Raw genomic sequence first — 15,967 nt, forward strand, 5'->3', positions numbered from 1 at the left:
CGCTGTAGTGTTTCAGATGATGTCCTAGTTTTTTTTTTTTGAGCTGATGGTTTGGAGCCGAAATGCTGCGATGTTAAGTCCTCACCAGGAAAATGGCAGCAGTGGTTGAATGTTAAAGGTGATTGTGTTTACTTTGTGATTTCCTGCATCTTAGACAGTCACGTTGTCATTGTTGGATTCATCGACAGTTATCATTTATGTATGAGCATGTGTTGGCCTGTAGATTGTCTGGAACTAACCTGCAGTTTGTACTTTTTTGTCCTAATGTCTTTCATATCTCATGTGAAGTGATTTAATTGCCTTGTGAAGCTGCCTTGCTGTAATTATATGCAACAATCTGCCTCCAGTAGCTACAGTTAATTGGGTGTTTGGCACAAAATGTGACTTTTCTATGGTCAGCAGTAAGAGGACATAATGTAGCTGCAGTTGTCCTGCTGATTTCAAGGTTTATATATGGTTTCATTAAAGCCTTTTCTTTAAATTAAAATCACACTATTCATGTGCTTAAATTAAAAAATCTGTTCCTGAAAATTCATCGCTTAACTGTCCCTATGCCTTCTCCTTCACTCGCTCTCTCTCTCTCTCTCTCTCTCTCTCTCTCTCTGAGCCACTTAACATAGCAGCTTGGATCAGATCAGATCCATTCACTCCACTGGGTTTAAAGCCATTAGCTTAATTAGAGACCAGACATTCAATTCACTGTCAGATATCCTGATCCCCTGGCTGCCTTGCGGATATCTAACCTACAGCACACCCGTGTTGTGCCGTGGTGCCACTGCAGTGTATGCCGCCATTGACCAGGCTACAGATAATGTTGCAGTGACAGATTTGTGCTGACTTGTGTAAAGCTGAATGCTTAAAGCATGACTGATTCAATTCATTTCAGGGACACACGTGATAAAAGTCTTCACCCCGGCACCACTGTAAAGGGATTTGGTTTGCTACAGTCCACTAAGTGGCACATGTTGTTATTAATATTACACTCTGATGGGAGGTGAGGGAGCAAGTCATCGTTCAGCTCCTTTAAATCTGCCGGACCAACCAGCTGAGCAGGGGCCTGCTCACCTTCAGCACAGCTGGACCATAGCAATGATTTGGCTGAAGGACTTTGCATTTGCTTAATAAAAGCCATACATCATGCTGTCAGACCGTGCAGTAAACACAGTGTGTGTGTGTGTGTATGTGTGTGTGTGTATCTGTGTTCGCTCATGTACTATTACTACAGCTATCACGCAACACCGCCTCCATAAATGCATAAATTGAATGTATAGAAACTACTGAAGGTAGAGTTGGTCAGAGCATCTAGGATAACCTCTCAGAGATTGTAAATAAAGATGGACAAACCCCACAGGCTTCCAGAAGTGAAGCCTTAGACTATTCCTAAAGTGGGTTAGGAGGCGGGCGATTTTAACATCCCTCCTGTCAGTCCCTTAAATAGGGATAATTTAAGTCTGAATACAATTTAAAAGTGTGAGGCAGCAACTCATTGACACATAAGTGTTACAATATGTTGATTGTTAGTGACTAAACATTGTTTTATTTGTGATTAAAGACTGGTGCTAGACAAATGATCTGTAAAGTTGATCAAGACTTGTACCCAGAAGTTTGGGGCTTCTCCATCATTTCCTTGGCACACAAGTCCTGCCCTGGTCAATGCATTCACATCCATTATATTTACACAAACCAGGGAAGGTGCAATATATGTAAACAGTGTTTTCAGGCATCCTGGCGTTGTTTTTCTGGGCTGTTTATTTCTGCTGTAAAGTTGCAACTAGCAACTAGCATTATTTGTATCTGTCTTAATGTTTGCTGCCTTCTCATATACAGTAATCCCAGAGTGACTGTGTCATGTTATGAGATCAGGGCTCTGTAGCAGCCAGACCATCTGTTGCAGGAGCCTCTATTGTCACTAAAGATAGGTTTGTGTGACCGTGGCAATATGTTTGTGTGGCTGAATGTGTGCGACACCATTTAGATGCCCCATTCATGGCATTACATAATAGATAATTTAAACATGGGCAGACAGCCGTGACATACTGTACAAATTAAGACTAGATGTTTACCTGTGTAATCCACAAAACCAGATTAGACTTCTGACCCTTTAGAGGTCCGAAGGGACAACAGATTGTCCAACACGCATAAGACGCACCAAAAGGTGAAACTTGTGTAAATGGATTAACACTGCCGGCTGCTTATGGAATGTCATACATCTTATTCACTTTGTGTTTAGGAGAAATTAAGAGATACTTATCTTTGTCTGTGTTCAGTGTGCGGCTGTGACTTGGTGCACTCTGGTTTCTTCCACCACTTGGGCGAGTACATTTGCACAGAGGACTACCAGCGTCTCTATGGGACCCAGTGTGACAGCTGTGACCAGTACATCACTGGAGAGGTGGTTTCTGCCCTGGGGAGGACATACCATCCTCACTGCTTCGTCTGCAGCCTCTGCAGGTAAGAGACATTAATAGGACAACAAAATACGCTGTGCTAAATGTGCATAGGCAGGCATCGACAGTAACAACAAGTTGGTGTTGTGTAATGAAAGCATTTCCTTCACTTGTAGCACCTTTGTTTACTGCTCTGTGTGTCAGGTCCTCAGGGGATCCTCCTGGCTCTGCTTCATCTGTAACTTGTAGCTATAAAACAGCAGCAGCAGTGAACATAGCTTCTCACAGAGCACATACTGTGGATTAATGAGTTTGCAAGTCAGTCCGCATACCACAGGTGGCCCATTACAATTAAAATGCAGTGCATGAGTACTGCAGGACCAGTGTTTGCTTTCTGGATTTCACTGACATGTCCACACCAAAACTGATCACCTGCACCCTATAAAAACAGCAGGGACCATCGTTTGGAAATTCTGAAATATCATCCCACACTTCAGACCTTGCAGTCAGTTGGGTTTTGGCACTGCTTCTTTATTATGAAACAGTCCCAGTGTAAAAACATTGCTATTGATTTGACAAATATTCGCTTTCAGTGCCGTGAGAACATACACATCCATTATGTTAGTGGTCAAAATATCAGTTACATCGGTCAAATCCTATGCAAACACAACTTCAGAATATCCTCTCGGATGAGAGGATGGCATTACTGATTGTGTGTGTGTGTTTGTGTGTTCTCAGGAGTCCATTCCCAATTGGAGACAGGGTGACCTTCTGTGGAAAAAAGTGTGTGTGTCAGCAGTGCTCACACTCTCTCAACAGCGACAAGCCCGTCAAGGTCCACGGACCAAGCTGTAAGAAACAAACATGCACACAGATATATGCAAACACATGCAGCGGTGGAAAGTAACTAAGTATTTGTACTTTGTTACTGTACTTAAGTGATTTTCTATGTATTTATACTTTACTTGAGTACAAATAACAGTGAATACTTTAGACTTTCACTTCATTACATTTTGCAATTGTTTGGGTGCAATTGTGCAATTGTTTTGCAATCTATACAGGGATTAATACAATTAATCTTAATCTTATACTTCCTACTCCACTACACTGTAATGTTTGTTATCGTAACATTTTATGAATAGTTTTGCCAAAATGTTGCCTTGATCTACACAAAAATCTGGATTGCGTTGCTATCTCTGAAGTTTAAACCAATCAGGTGGCTCCATCAGTCACTGGCCTCCTGCCCTTTGCAGCTAACTTTACCATTAAATATGGATCCAGAGTCAGCCTCCACTGAACTGAGCCACCCATGAGCATATTTAAAAGATATGTTTGAATTTTGAGCGCCCAAAACCCATTCATGAATATACCAGTGTATTCTGTGTCGGCCTCAAAGAAAAGAGTTGCTGGCAGGGATTTACTAGTAGTGACATCTGTAGAGGCAGAAGTATCACCAGGAGCAGTAAGTAAACATAGTTTGTGTTCACTTTAGTGAAGTTGAGTAGTTGCAGTAACAAATGTAGCTCATAGGCCTGTATTAGAAGTTAAACAGTGATGTATTTTTAATTATAATTCATCTCAATATTATTTAGAATTCTTAAGTAAATTCTTGCAAAAGCTCAGCACTGCTTTTTACTGAACTGAAAAGGTGTTTTTTTTTGGGTGGGGGGGGGGTATTTTTAGCAGCGGATTAACACACATTTTGTGCTCTGGCAGATATTTATGACAGCAGGACCGGGTGTTGAGTCCAAATAAAGTGCCCATCCTAATGAAGAAATATGTTACCCAGGGTAACTGTACAATAATACAACAAGAACGCCAACTCTAATTCTAGAGCATGCTGCTACATCTTTACCATCTTCTCTTTCATTATGATTTTTTTAAGCCTAATGATATCGTCTGTAATGGCTCACAGCTTTGTGACTCACGTCTTATTCTGTTAAAGGCTGGAAAAGTACAGCCACATTTCCTGCAGCTACACACCTACAAACACAAGTACACAAACACACAGAAGGTGGCCGGCTGCTTCAGGTAGTCTTGTAGCCTGGTTCTGGTAGCTCCATCTGGCAGAGCCAGTGTGACTGTCACGACAGGAAAGAGGGATGAGGGAGAGAGGAGAAGGAGGAAGAGATATGATGAAAGGTTGGCAGAGCAAAGAGGCAAGGACAGAGAGAGAAGATGCATAAATGCTCAAAATGCTTTTTACATTCATTCATTCATGTCGTACTTCTCACTACTTCACATCCTGTCTCTCCTCTCCTCTCCTCTCCTCTTCAGACTGTGCAGGCTGTGGTGAAGAGATCAAACAGGGTCAATCTCTGCTGGCTCTGGAGAGACAGTGGCATGTCAGTTGTTTTAAATGTCGAACGTGTGGCTGTGCACTCACTGGAGAGTACATCAGCAAGTAGGTGGCCTGTTCAGATACATTACATGAAGCATTTTCCTCACACTATCTACATTTAACAAAGCCTGGAGGTGAAAGTAAACTCTGCTCTGTTTCTGTCAGAGACGGGATACCTTACTGTGAGGCCGACTACCACACTCAGTTTGGGATCCGGTGTGAGAGCTGTAACAGGTACATCAGCGGAAGAGTACTGGAGGTGAGTGCATTTGTCTGTTGTGTGAGCCGGTCTTTCAAAGGCTGCAGATGCAGCTGTCCCTCTTTAAATGACTGAAGTGTTGACTACTGACGAAGCAGCTTTGGAAACTTTCCCATCTCCCTCTTGCTCATTCATTTGCTCCTTTCTTATCGTGCCTCTCCGCCTCATTCTTCACTCCGCATTGTTTCTTATCACCACTCTGCTCCCTTTTTCTCATCTGTACCATCACCATTTCCTGTTTTTGTTTTTTCTTCTCCTCTCTCTCTCCTGCAGGCTGGAGGGAAGCATTACCACCCGAGCTGTGCCAGGTGCGCCCGCTGTCACATGATGTTCCTGGAAGGAGAGGAAATGTACCTTACAGGTGAGAGAAAGCAGCAGAATATACTAAATGGTCTTGGTGTTGAAGAGCTGAAGTGCCTCTGCATCTGTGCAGTCTACAGGCATAAAAATAGACTTGTAGCATCTATTGAATTAGTTGTAATCTACAAGTATCCAGATGGCCTGCATCTGTGGAAGAGTGTGTGGACTTGTATTACTCATGTTGTGGGGGACATACTGTAGATCTTGTTACACAGATGCATTATAAGAGACCTGCCTGAATTCAGGAACATACATTTCAATCATTAAACTTAAAGGTAGGGTAGGAGATTTTGAAAACTCAGTGAGTCAGCCAGATTTCCAAAGTAAACACACGCCCCTTTCCCTCGGAGCTCACCCCAAAGCCACACCTCCCAATCACATGGACGCGCGTTACCTGAAGACGAGCTCCGGTCTGTGACTTCGGCCATCATGCACGTACCTCTCTGGTGCGCGCAGAGCAGGAAGAGAGTGACAATTAGCCAATACTCCACGCAGGGTCCACCCGGGGGATTGGCTGATGTTTTTAGTGTTTTATAGCTTCCATGATGATGATTAATATTCTTTGTTTTAATGCTTTAATGCTTTAAAGTTACACTAATTTAACAAAAAGTGCATCAGAATTAAATCTCCCACCCTACCTTTAAGTATGAAGATTTTTCAAAGATTTGGTTAGGTAGGTATCAGATGGTGATAGTTATCACCACCACAGTATTCTCAATCAGCTCTCCTGGTTGATTAGCCCTTTTTCCTCATATACATTATGAGCCAAAACCTGACAGTAATTAAAGGTGGCTATGATAGTATACAAAATCAAATGTTGTCAACGTGTGTGTCTGATTAAAAGAGAAGGATAGCCTTCTCTTTTAATCAGACACACACTTTGTGAGAGACACTGGATACAGCGGACTGATGAAAGGCGGCTTTAACAAAGTACTGTTACACTGAATGGGTTATTGATCTCACATATAGCACTCGTTACAAGAGTGGTGGTGGTGGTAGACACACATACACACATGCACACACCATTCCCCCCAATCTGACACGCGCTAAGGTTGGAGTCAATTACCTCTCAGGCTTCACATCTGGAGCTGTGTTCATTATTCTGCACTGTCACTGACAGTATTCTTCAGAATGAGCCTGATATCACCCGAGCTTTAAATCAAATCATCCAGAAGCTCCTGTTTATAAATTAGACAGAATTAGGAGTTTGACGATGGAAGTTACAATTTTTTTTTTCATACTGAAAGGAATTACTTTGGAACTACACATATTAATAATTTTTTAGTTTGTAAAGAAAAAGTCCTTTAAAAAATTAAAAAAGAGAAATTGGCCTGATACAAAGTTGAAGCTAGGTTATACATGGAGCTGCTGCACTGTAACATGTGGCTGACACACACACACTGTCAAGAGTCACCACACAGGTTGACACCTCCTGTTTCATCTCATTGACATTCTGCTCTCTCGCTCTCTCGCTCAGGGCCACCAGTAAAACGAAGCATTTGCATATTGTACTTAAACTCTGTGTGTATGCATTCTTTTTAATCCATCCCTGTAAACACATGCATCACTTTCTGTACATCGGCTTGAGTGTATGTTCACACGTTTATGTTTCTGCATACGAATGCAGGTGTGTGTGTGGTTGTGTTTGTGGTCATATTGTATGTGCGTGTCAGTGCTGAGCTCCAGTGCACCGCCCCAAGGTTACATTCACTTCTTTTGATGACTTCAGACATGTAGGTGGGCTAAGCAATCACCCTCATGAGACACATTCAATTAGGACACACACACACACACACACACACACACACACCATTGCAATCAATCTCATGATGCATGTCTGGAATAAGAAAAGATGCGTGTGTGTCTCTGGTGTCTCTGTGTGTGTTTGGAGATGGAGAACTATTTCATGAACTAATTGTGGATGCTTTTAAGAAGTGACCATTCTCCTCTTATGCACAGAAGGATGAGCCAAATATTCTTGTCCTTTGCAAATAGTTTCCCAGGGCAACCGACCAGATGGTTCTGTGTAACAAACTGTCAGTCCTTAAAGATGATAAACATAAACATAGTGGATGCATATTTACCCCTTCTTTCTGTTGTTAGTTGCACCATGAAGTGCGAGGTGTGGCTTTGGTTTGAAAAACTGCATTTTAAGCAGTGATTATGTGACGTCCTCTGTCTGGTGATGGTTCTTCCTGTTTGACATGGATGTCTTCTTTCATCAGTCACATCACTCCTAATAAAAAGATAATAATCATGTCATTTTTGCAGCAGAGTCCAAATTATAAAAGCAAACAATATAAGTGTAAGCATCAAATGAATTCTCTGTAATATATTTATTGAGCCTGCTCTTTGTGCCATGTTGTTTTTCCACACAGCTGACTGTTTGGCTCAGCAAAATGTCTTTTATTTAAAAAAAGAAATGTACCCATACTATTTACTCAGACATACAGTACACATTTTGAATGGTTATATTAAGCCTACTATTATCTTTTCATGGCAGCGTGACTCAGCAAAAAGAAAAAATAAGCTGTCAGAGGCCATTTAAATATGTGCTGTTTTTTTAGAGTACCATTAGACTTTCAAATGACATAAACACCAATGTCAGCTTCCTTAGATTTACACTGAAAGCATTCATCCCATATTTTTGAATATCAAGATCAGATGGCGCATTAGTTCCATTCATTAACTTTATTTTGCATAAAGTTAAAACAGTGTCCAAACACATTCTTCAGACACATCTACATGTAGACAAAATACTGAAAGACTCTGGTGATATTTTAGTGACAGGTAGCTAATTTTCCCTGAGCGGACCCTTTTGCTTTGTTTTAGATTAAACTCTCTCTCTGCACAATTGAGGTTCTCCTTTTTATCCAGGAGATAAAGGATCTCAAGTTCAATGCCACACATCTGTTTGACAGCAGTGTTGAGGAGCGTGGGTGGGACGGGGGTGCACTGAATCACCACGCATGGGTTCTGTCTACACTATTGATTTTGTGTGTATGTGTGAGTGTGTGGCTTGTTGTTGAGTGTGTGTTATTTAGCCTCTGTGTGTGTGTGTGTGTCTATGTGCAGGCCAGATTTATGATGTTGATAGTGGTTGTATATTAGAGTCATGATCAGCTAACTGAGTCCATTCGGCTGGACTGCATTGCCCTGAGGCAGAGAAAATGATACAGAGTCAGCGTGTGTTTGTGTTCAGGGCGGATATATTACTGTCATTATCAGACCCGCATGCATACAGCATCCTGACATTAGTGGTTTATTGTTATGAATAAGATCTAATAGCCCTCAACCATTCCCTCTTTCCTGCTCTGCAGTTTACTTGCCTCTTCTTCTTCTTTTCAATTAGAAATGACCTCTTCATCCTCTCTCTTTATTTCAGTTTACTTGAAAAAATATATATTAGATCATTTCTGAACAAATCTGGTAGATCAATTGGTGGCATAACATCAAAACAAAGGCAATAAAATCAATACTAATCATCAGTACTGAGGACAAACAACCAGAACCAGTTGATTTAACAATGGATGCAGGACATTATCACACAGATGTGAAAGTGCTGAACATCTTTTCATATTTAATCCTGTAAAAAAGAATATATTGTATAGACTTGAACTCAGAGGAGAAACTCGTTAGAACGTTAGAAGCATCAAACTAAACCTCATCTGCAGTCTAAACTCAAGTGGAGGACATCTATTGAGTAGACAGTCCAGGAGGATGCAGCCTAGGCCACCTCGTGATATGGTCTGTGTTTTGTGGTAGATATGAACAGGAGTCTACGTGTGATTAGTCCACAGTGATGGGAGGTAACCAAGAAAGTCAGGGAAGGTTATTCTTTTGTGAAGGAGCATGTGCATGTGTAAAATTACATGGCGATAGTTGCAGTAGTTGTTGAGATATTTCAGTCAGGACAAAGAGGCTAACATTAGCATCTGTACAGCCACACTGCTAGCATGGCTAAAAAACCTTCCTTTGTGTTTAAGTGTGTGGGGAGAACAGAAGAGCTACATCCTCTGTTCTCAGACCAGACAAACTGCCTCCACACCCATACACAGTGCCCTCCTGTGTTAGTGTTAGAGTGTGTGTGTGCACACTGTTGATTGATGTTGATGCACTTGAAGAACGCTGATCTACTTTTCATAGCATCCCATAAAACTGCATGGCTGCTGCCCACACACAATAAACAAAGTAAACTGATATAAAATCATGTGTGTGTGTTACTGTGTCTGTGCAGGCTCGGAGGTTTGGCACCCCATGTGTAAAGAAGCAGCTCGGCTGGAGAGAAAACTGAGGGTGAGAGATGCTCAAAATACCTGCGACCCGCCGCTGGCCTGTGTGTGTTTCCGTTTCTGTCCTCTCTCTGCTTCTTTCTTACTTGCTGTTTCTGAAATCTCTCATTCTTGGTTTACAAGCTTTCCTCATGTAACTGTAGCTTTTTGGACATCTTTTTGTTTTGCACAGTTGATCAGTGAAGTATAAGTGTTGCATAACTTGGCAGATTATGGGGTTAGGGTTAGCTGCACTTTGTTGGAGCTCATGTCTCATCTCTTAAAAATGCAAATATTGCCACATGGGTTCATCACAAGGACAGAGAAGGAAGAAGAATCCTCACACAGGGTGTTAAAGCTAGAATTTTGTGCTTGCATTGTTCATGTCAACTTAGTTAACATGTGAAACACTTTAAAGTTATCCCTAAGCCATTTTCTTTAGTTTAACTGCATTAAATTGAACTAGCTCACTCTCACATTCGTCCTACCAGCTGAGACGGACCTCCGAGACAGCATCTGTTTCCTCCTCTCCTCCAGGCTCCTCTCCTCTCCTCGGCTCTCCACACCGGCTCATCTGTGTAAGTTACTGTCACCATAGTTACACTAACACCATTATGGTTACGCCCTCAGCTGTCACTGTCACAGCCATCAGTCAATTTTAACCAGCATAGACAGAAGCACAAAGAGTCCCTGAAAGCCTGTGCAGTCTGTGCTATCAGTCTCTGCACAGACTTCATGTCTGTCGGTCTCACCGCTCAGCTGTCTCCCTCCTTAAATCAGTCTGTCAGTACACAGTCACCATAGTGAAGCATTTTTTTTAGTTGAACTGTAGTAAGGACATCTCTGGTGGACCTGGTGAACTGTGCACAGTTGTCTTAAGGCTGCATTTTTATCCAAGTTTGTATTTATTGTCTCCATTCAGTCTCTCTCTTCCTCTCCCTGTCTGTCTCCTAACAGTCTAAGGCTGTCAGTGATGTTTTGGACTACAAACAGCTAGCAGCTCTGCCCAGGGTTAAAGCCGTATATGACATCCAACGGCCTGACATCATCCCTTATCAGGCCGATCACGCACACACACACCTCTCAGATGACACTTTGGAAAGGTTCAACTGTGGACAGGTGCACACATACAAGTAGATTATGAGTTATTTGCTAGAAGATAACTGACGATGAATGTTAATTAAATAACAATTAACAAACTATGTTCCTTCTTATTCAGTCACTGGGCTCCTTATCGCCGTATTCAAATGTAAGTACTTTGTTTACACCCGAGATGGTAATTGATTTTGGTCACTTTAGATGGAGTCATTCTTTACTGTTTTGACTTTATGGGCTAAATAGTACAAAAACACGACACTAACAGTCAACACAACACAAAAGTCTCAAAGAAAATCTCTTTGCTCTCAGATTTTGATTCAAGATCCACACATCAGTAACCAAATATCACACTGTGTGTGTATGATGCACTAGAAGGACTGCTAGCAGGGTTTTCACAGTGTAGAAAATTAAACTGCTGTCAACATGATTAAAATAGTGTTTTGGAAGGAGCCTTGTAGTCTAATTTACTGCCTTTAGTAAATGAAAGCACATTACTCTTACAGAGCCTCCCTCTCTCTCTCGATTCCTTCAGGATCTCTTGGACAGCATGGAATTGAGAACGAGGCGTTCCTCCAGCTCCGCCTTCACTGACTCTCCTGCACACAGTCGCCACGGAGGCTCCCCACTGCATTATTATCTCCCTGGTAATCTGCCCACTCAAGCAAAGACACACACCTACATGCACAGGAAATATGAGCTGTTGGAGTGGGTGCAACCAGGGGACCAGTCCCTGATTCTCTCACTCTCCCCTCTCTCACAAACACACACACACACACACACATGTGCTTCATCTGGTTATCTGTCAGTCTGTCTCTCATTAGCTTGTCTGTCTTTCTGTTGGGGATGTGGGCCATTCATGCTTTGGTTTCTCTCACTGTTATTGGTTGGGCTGACTGCAGGCAGTGAAAGTGGCAGGAGTTCACCTTATTACACTCAAGCAGAGCCCCGGTGTGCTACACCTACCACCACCACCTTCCAAATCCCCAAGCATTTCCATGTGCCAGGTAGGCCATCATTTGTGACACTGACCCCTGACCTGTTTCCTAACATACACATCTCCCCACGTCACTCCAAAACCACTCATAATCATACAGTTTTCAGACATTAGCCATCATCGAATGTATATCATGATTAGAATCCACACCAAGACCCTGATCCACATCCTGACCCTATGACCACTCCTCTCCTGCCTCCTGACACAATGACATTCCAGCTCGATTTTAGTGAAGTGCATCATCCTTTAATTTATCCACAGCAGCACATATTGCATGTGGCAGCATATTTCTGTATTAGCAGAATGTGAAATTTTTTTTCCTATATATTCTTCATCACTTGTCATTATACTGAACACTGTAGTTTTTCCCTACTAGAAGCCTGATTTGGACTCGATAACATATGAGCTCTTCTATTAAACAACCAATACTGCTTCTTTTAATTTAAACCATCCATTCACCCTTCACTGTATCAACCAAATGTCTCTCTCCCCCATAAATGTTTCGCTCTTTGTTTCTTCGCTTTAAAAGGCCTCTTCAAGCTGTGCTTTTGATTCCTCTCCATCATCCCCTCCGCCTGCCCTCAGTCCATTTCTCACCGCATGCTTCTTCACAATGTTTTTTCCTTGCCAGCCCTGCGACAGCACTTTCGTGAGCAAAATGTATTTTGTGGATGCTTTTATCCAGAGTGTCTCACAAGTGCATACAAATTTAGTGATGGCCCACTGGGAGCTAAACCTCCAGTAGGACTGGTGGCACGCTCGGTTTGGTGCAGAAATTGATTTTTTTCCTGTATTTTTTGTTGTTTCATTGCAGTTTAGGAGTCAGAAAATCTTCATATGCTTACTAACTTAAATCTGAATGCAGAGTACTCCACAAAATGAGTGCTTTAAGACACATTCCTGTCATATTGAAGTTTTATCTTCCCTTCCCTTTTCTGCTTCTTCCTCCCTTCACCCTTCAACAGCTCTCCTCCCTCCTCTTTATTCCTGTGCCATCTGCCTCTCTTTCCTGTATTGAGCCATGACGCTGTATTAATCAGCCTCTCTGCACGTCAGTCACATTGTCTGGATGCATGACACAGCCTCCGCGATGCCAGTTTATTACCTGTGCTGTCAGCTTTATGGTTAAGCAGACTGTAAATGTATACAACTAATTTGGTGGGACAGGATGAATACGAACAAGATTCCTCTCCTCTTCTTTCCTCTCCGTCGCTTACTTTCTTCTTCTGTTCTCTGTTTCTGTTCTCAGCTTCTGAAGAAACCAACATCTACAGGAAACCTCCCATCTACAAAAGACAAGGTTGGTGCTTTTTACAGCCTGTCAAGCTGTCAGATTGGTAGATTTCTGTATATTATTGTATACATCTTCAGAAAAGATCAGAGCTAAAGCTGCATTATATTTTTATGTTTCTGTCTAAAATCTGGTGCTTCTGCTTTTATATCCAGCCCCCCTCTTTAAACTCTCAAAAGGAAAGCAATCAGAGAAATTGAAAGGATTTCTTCAGAAAGCCAGCAGTTTAGCTCAGACCGTTTCAGTCCCAGAGTTCAGTCTCAGATTGTACAGCATCTCACATCCTTTTCTTCTATTGTGAGTTCTTTGTCCGGCAGATTGAGCCACTGATAATCACCATAGAGGGTCTGAAAGTTAACTGTGCCAGAGTTGAATTGGCTTTTGTCATTAACACAGTATTAAGCAGAATAATCTTAATAATCTAAGTGTATGTGGCTTTTCTTCAGTTAAACAGGCTTTCAGCATTGACAGACTGAAAGGTTTGATCAATATTATTTAACCATCTTTTGAATTGAATAACAAATAAATAATGGATTAATCTTTAAAAGCTATGAATGTAGTGACTTCTCCTTAAGATGTCTAAGATAACCATCAACAACAATCATTGAGGGCATCATTGGCATTGGCATGTCTGCTTAGCATTTAGTTCCATACAGCTGCTATCCTTCCTTGTACACAGGATTCCATGATAAGCGGAAAATGTCAAATCTTTTATACAGTAATCACATTAGTGTATAAAAGACAATAATCACAACAAGAGGTAAAGTAAAACAGAGAGAAGCAGTGCCAAATACTGAGTGTGTAGGTGATCCATCAGTGCTCGGTTAGCAGGTCCCACAGAGTTACAGTTCCTCAGAAGGACCTCTCATAATTTACGCTGTGCTACAAAGTGCTGACAAACTGCTTCTCAGTCTGAGCAGGCAATCTGTGATATGATCGTAGCTGTGTGGATGAATTTAAATTTTCAGCGCAAATCATTTGTAGAGAAGTTTTCATGTACAGTGTATATTATTATGATAATGCCTTTGTCAGACTTGCACTTTCGAAACATGTGTCTTTGAGGAGCTGCGTGGTTATATTTGCAAAAACACATACCGGTACATACATATGGATTCAGGGCAGATCTCCACCTTATCTGTGCTGGTGATTTGTGCTGGTAGTCATAGAGTTAAAGTCTCATTCACTCTCTTCCACTCTAGATCGCACGCACGCGCACGTCCACACACACACACACACACACACACACGCTCCGTTTGACATATTGGTAGAATGACTGGATCACATGCATAACGATGGATCTGAACTCTTATCATGTAGCTACATTGGAGCCAGAATAAAACAACGAACAACAGCACAGCTGGCTTTATAGAGGCCAGGCAGCATGGCTGCTGTCCTTTAAACAGTTATATAAGCTGGGGCCTACCTTATTTTTTAAAGAAGCTCACTCCGGCGGCCTTTCTTGGAGGCAAAGATGTTAATGTCCATGTCAATAAAGTCTGGTGTTCTGATGAACTCCCGCTCGATAAGAGCATAGTAGTAGTAGTAGTAGTAGTAGTCTTCTTCTTCTTCTTCTCCTTCTTCTTCTTCTTCTTCTTCTTCGGTGGTGTTAAATGAAATTGGCCCAAATGACAAGTAACTCACGGGGGCGTGAAACGACACCTGTCAATCATTTACCCGGCGCCAGCCTGCTGCTGATTGGTCAGAACCGATCGGCCTGTGGGCCGGAGGAAGTCAGCCCAAACGGTCAGTAAATGGCGAGGGCGGGACATGATACCCGTCAATCATTTACACCCGGAAAATAAGCAAGAGCAGATTTGATGTGCTCGGGCTGCATAAAATTAACCCATTTAGATGTATCCTGTGTTATTCTTTTAACTATTTGGTGCCGTTGGCTGTTTGACGTTTAGTTTTAGTGAAACCTAAACTGATAACTATGTTTTGTATGTTATTTAGACAATAATTTTCTCATCTTTATTGCATAACGTAGGGAGGGCTTAGCCCCACTAGCTCATTTATACCAGCCGTCACTGGATCTAACTAATTTTTCCTTAAGCATTGTTGCAACACACCCTTACTAGCTTACTTGAAGTTGCGTATCACACCCCATTACATCTTCTCTGACCTCCTTTCTGCTCTCTGTTTCCTTGTTTTTAATGCTTCCCTCTCTTCTCCCTTTCCTCTCCCCTGCTGTGCTCTCCCCTCTCTGTAAGTAAATTTGTCTGTCTTGTAACCCCTTGCTCTCACAATGGATAGAGAAACATTTACAGACACACAGGCTCTCCTCATACTGACTGTTCTTTGTTTCGTCATAATAACACAAATCAGTTTTGTGTGTCCTATGCTTTGTCAGTGTTTGATTATCTTTCTTTCAGACACATCGGCCTCTCCAACAGCCAATAAGAGCAAGACAAATGAGAACCTTGTCAATTCCAGTCGCCTGTCCACTTCAAATTGTAACAACATTTATCACACAGACTCCAACTACTATCCATACCCTGGCTCTCCAAAAGGTACAGCTCCTTCCTTATTTTAAAAGTGAAACTTGTGTTTCTCTCACTATGCTGTCTTTACTTCTAATTTCCTCTTTTTCCCTGTGTCTAGTCTCCAGGGTGAGGAGGTTTTCATCTGGAGGAGAGGAGGATGGATGGAATCATAATATAAACAGGGTAAGAGAGGAAAACATGTCTCCGTCTTCTCCCTTTTTTATATTTTAAGTGAGTGTTAATATTTAATGAGGTACTTAATTAAATGCTTCCTTCCAACCTCACCCATTGGATGTGATACAAAGTGCTGCTCCTCTCTCTGTCTGTCTCTCCATATTCCCTTTTCTATCTGTCCCACCACCCTCCTTCTCCATGCTGTCCTATTCCATCACCATCCATCAACTCAGGCATTCATCCCACACAGTTACCTTTTATTGCTTCACCTCTTCTCTAATTATCCCCTCTACTCCTTTTCCCTCTGTG

The 15,967-nt window shown here is 41.9% G+C and overlaps 1 protein-coding gene and 1 long non-coding RNA gene across 5 annotated transcripts in view; one reads left to right on the plus strand and one right to left on the minus strand.

The window, feature by feature from the left end:
- LOC114446028 (actin-binding LIM protein 3-like) overlaps positions 1-15,967 on the plus strand; it is a 29,994-nt gene that overhangs the window by 8,172 nt on the left and 5,855 nt on the right. Inside the window, exons 3-16 of one of the 2 annotated variants that reach the window (XM_028421421.1) lie at positions 2,268-2,451; positions 3,126-3,238; positions 4,665-4,791; positions 4,894-4,987; positions 5,261-5,348; positions 9,585-9,643; positions 10,110-10,196; positions 10,576-10,737; positions 10,838-10,867; positions 11,249-11,360; positions 11,616-11,720; positions 12,960-13,010; positions 15,374-15,511; positions 15,603-15,667. In XM_028421421.1, the coding sequence (XP_028277222.1) occupies positions 2,268-2,451; positions 3,126-3,238; positions 4,665-4,791; positions 4,894-4,987; positions 5,261-5,348; positions 9,585-9,643; positions 10,110-10,196; positions 10,576-10,737; positions 10,838-10,867; positions 11,249-11,360; positions 11,616-11,720; positions 12,960-13,010; positions 15,374-15,511; positions 15,603-15,667 (1,415 nt within the window). The remainder of the gene's footprint in view (positions 1-2,267; positions 2,452-3,125; positions 3,239-4,664; positions 4,792-4,893; positions 4,988-5,260; positions 5,349-9,584; positions 9,644-10,109; positions 10,197-10,575; positions 10,738-10,837; positions 10,868-11,248; positions 11,361-11,615; positions 11,721-12,959; positions 13,011-15,373; positions 15,512-15,602; positions 15,668-15,967) is intronic. The other variant, XM_028421420.1, reaches the window with a different exon arrangement.
- LOC114446029 (uncharacterized) lies at positions 18-14,686 on the minus strand. Of its 3 annotated transcripts, none has more exons than XR_003671724.1 (6): positions 14,425-14,686; positions 7,432-7,583; positions 4,905-5,320; positions 4,615-4,674; positions 2,567-4,468; positions 18-2,445 (listed from the first exon to the last, which is right to left on the minus strand). It is a non-coding gene; the product is annotated as an uncharacterized LOC114446029 (long non-coding RNA). The 3 variants fall into 3 exon arrangements; XR_003671722.1 differs by having other exon boundaries at positions 4,615-4,714; XR_003671723.1 differs by having other exon boundaries at positions 2,567-4,674.

The sequence above is a fragment of the Parambassis ranga genome, chromosome 14 (assembly GCF_900634625.1).
Source record: "Parambassis ranga chromosome 14, fParRan2.1, whole genome shotgun sequence".
Taxonomy (NCBI): domain Eukaryota; kingdom Metazoa; phylum Chordata; class Actinopteri; family Ambassidae; genus Parambassis; species Parambassis ranga.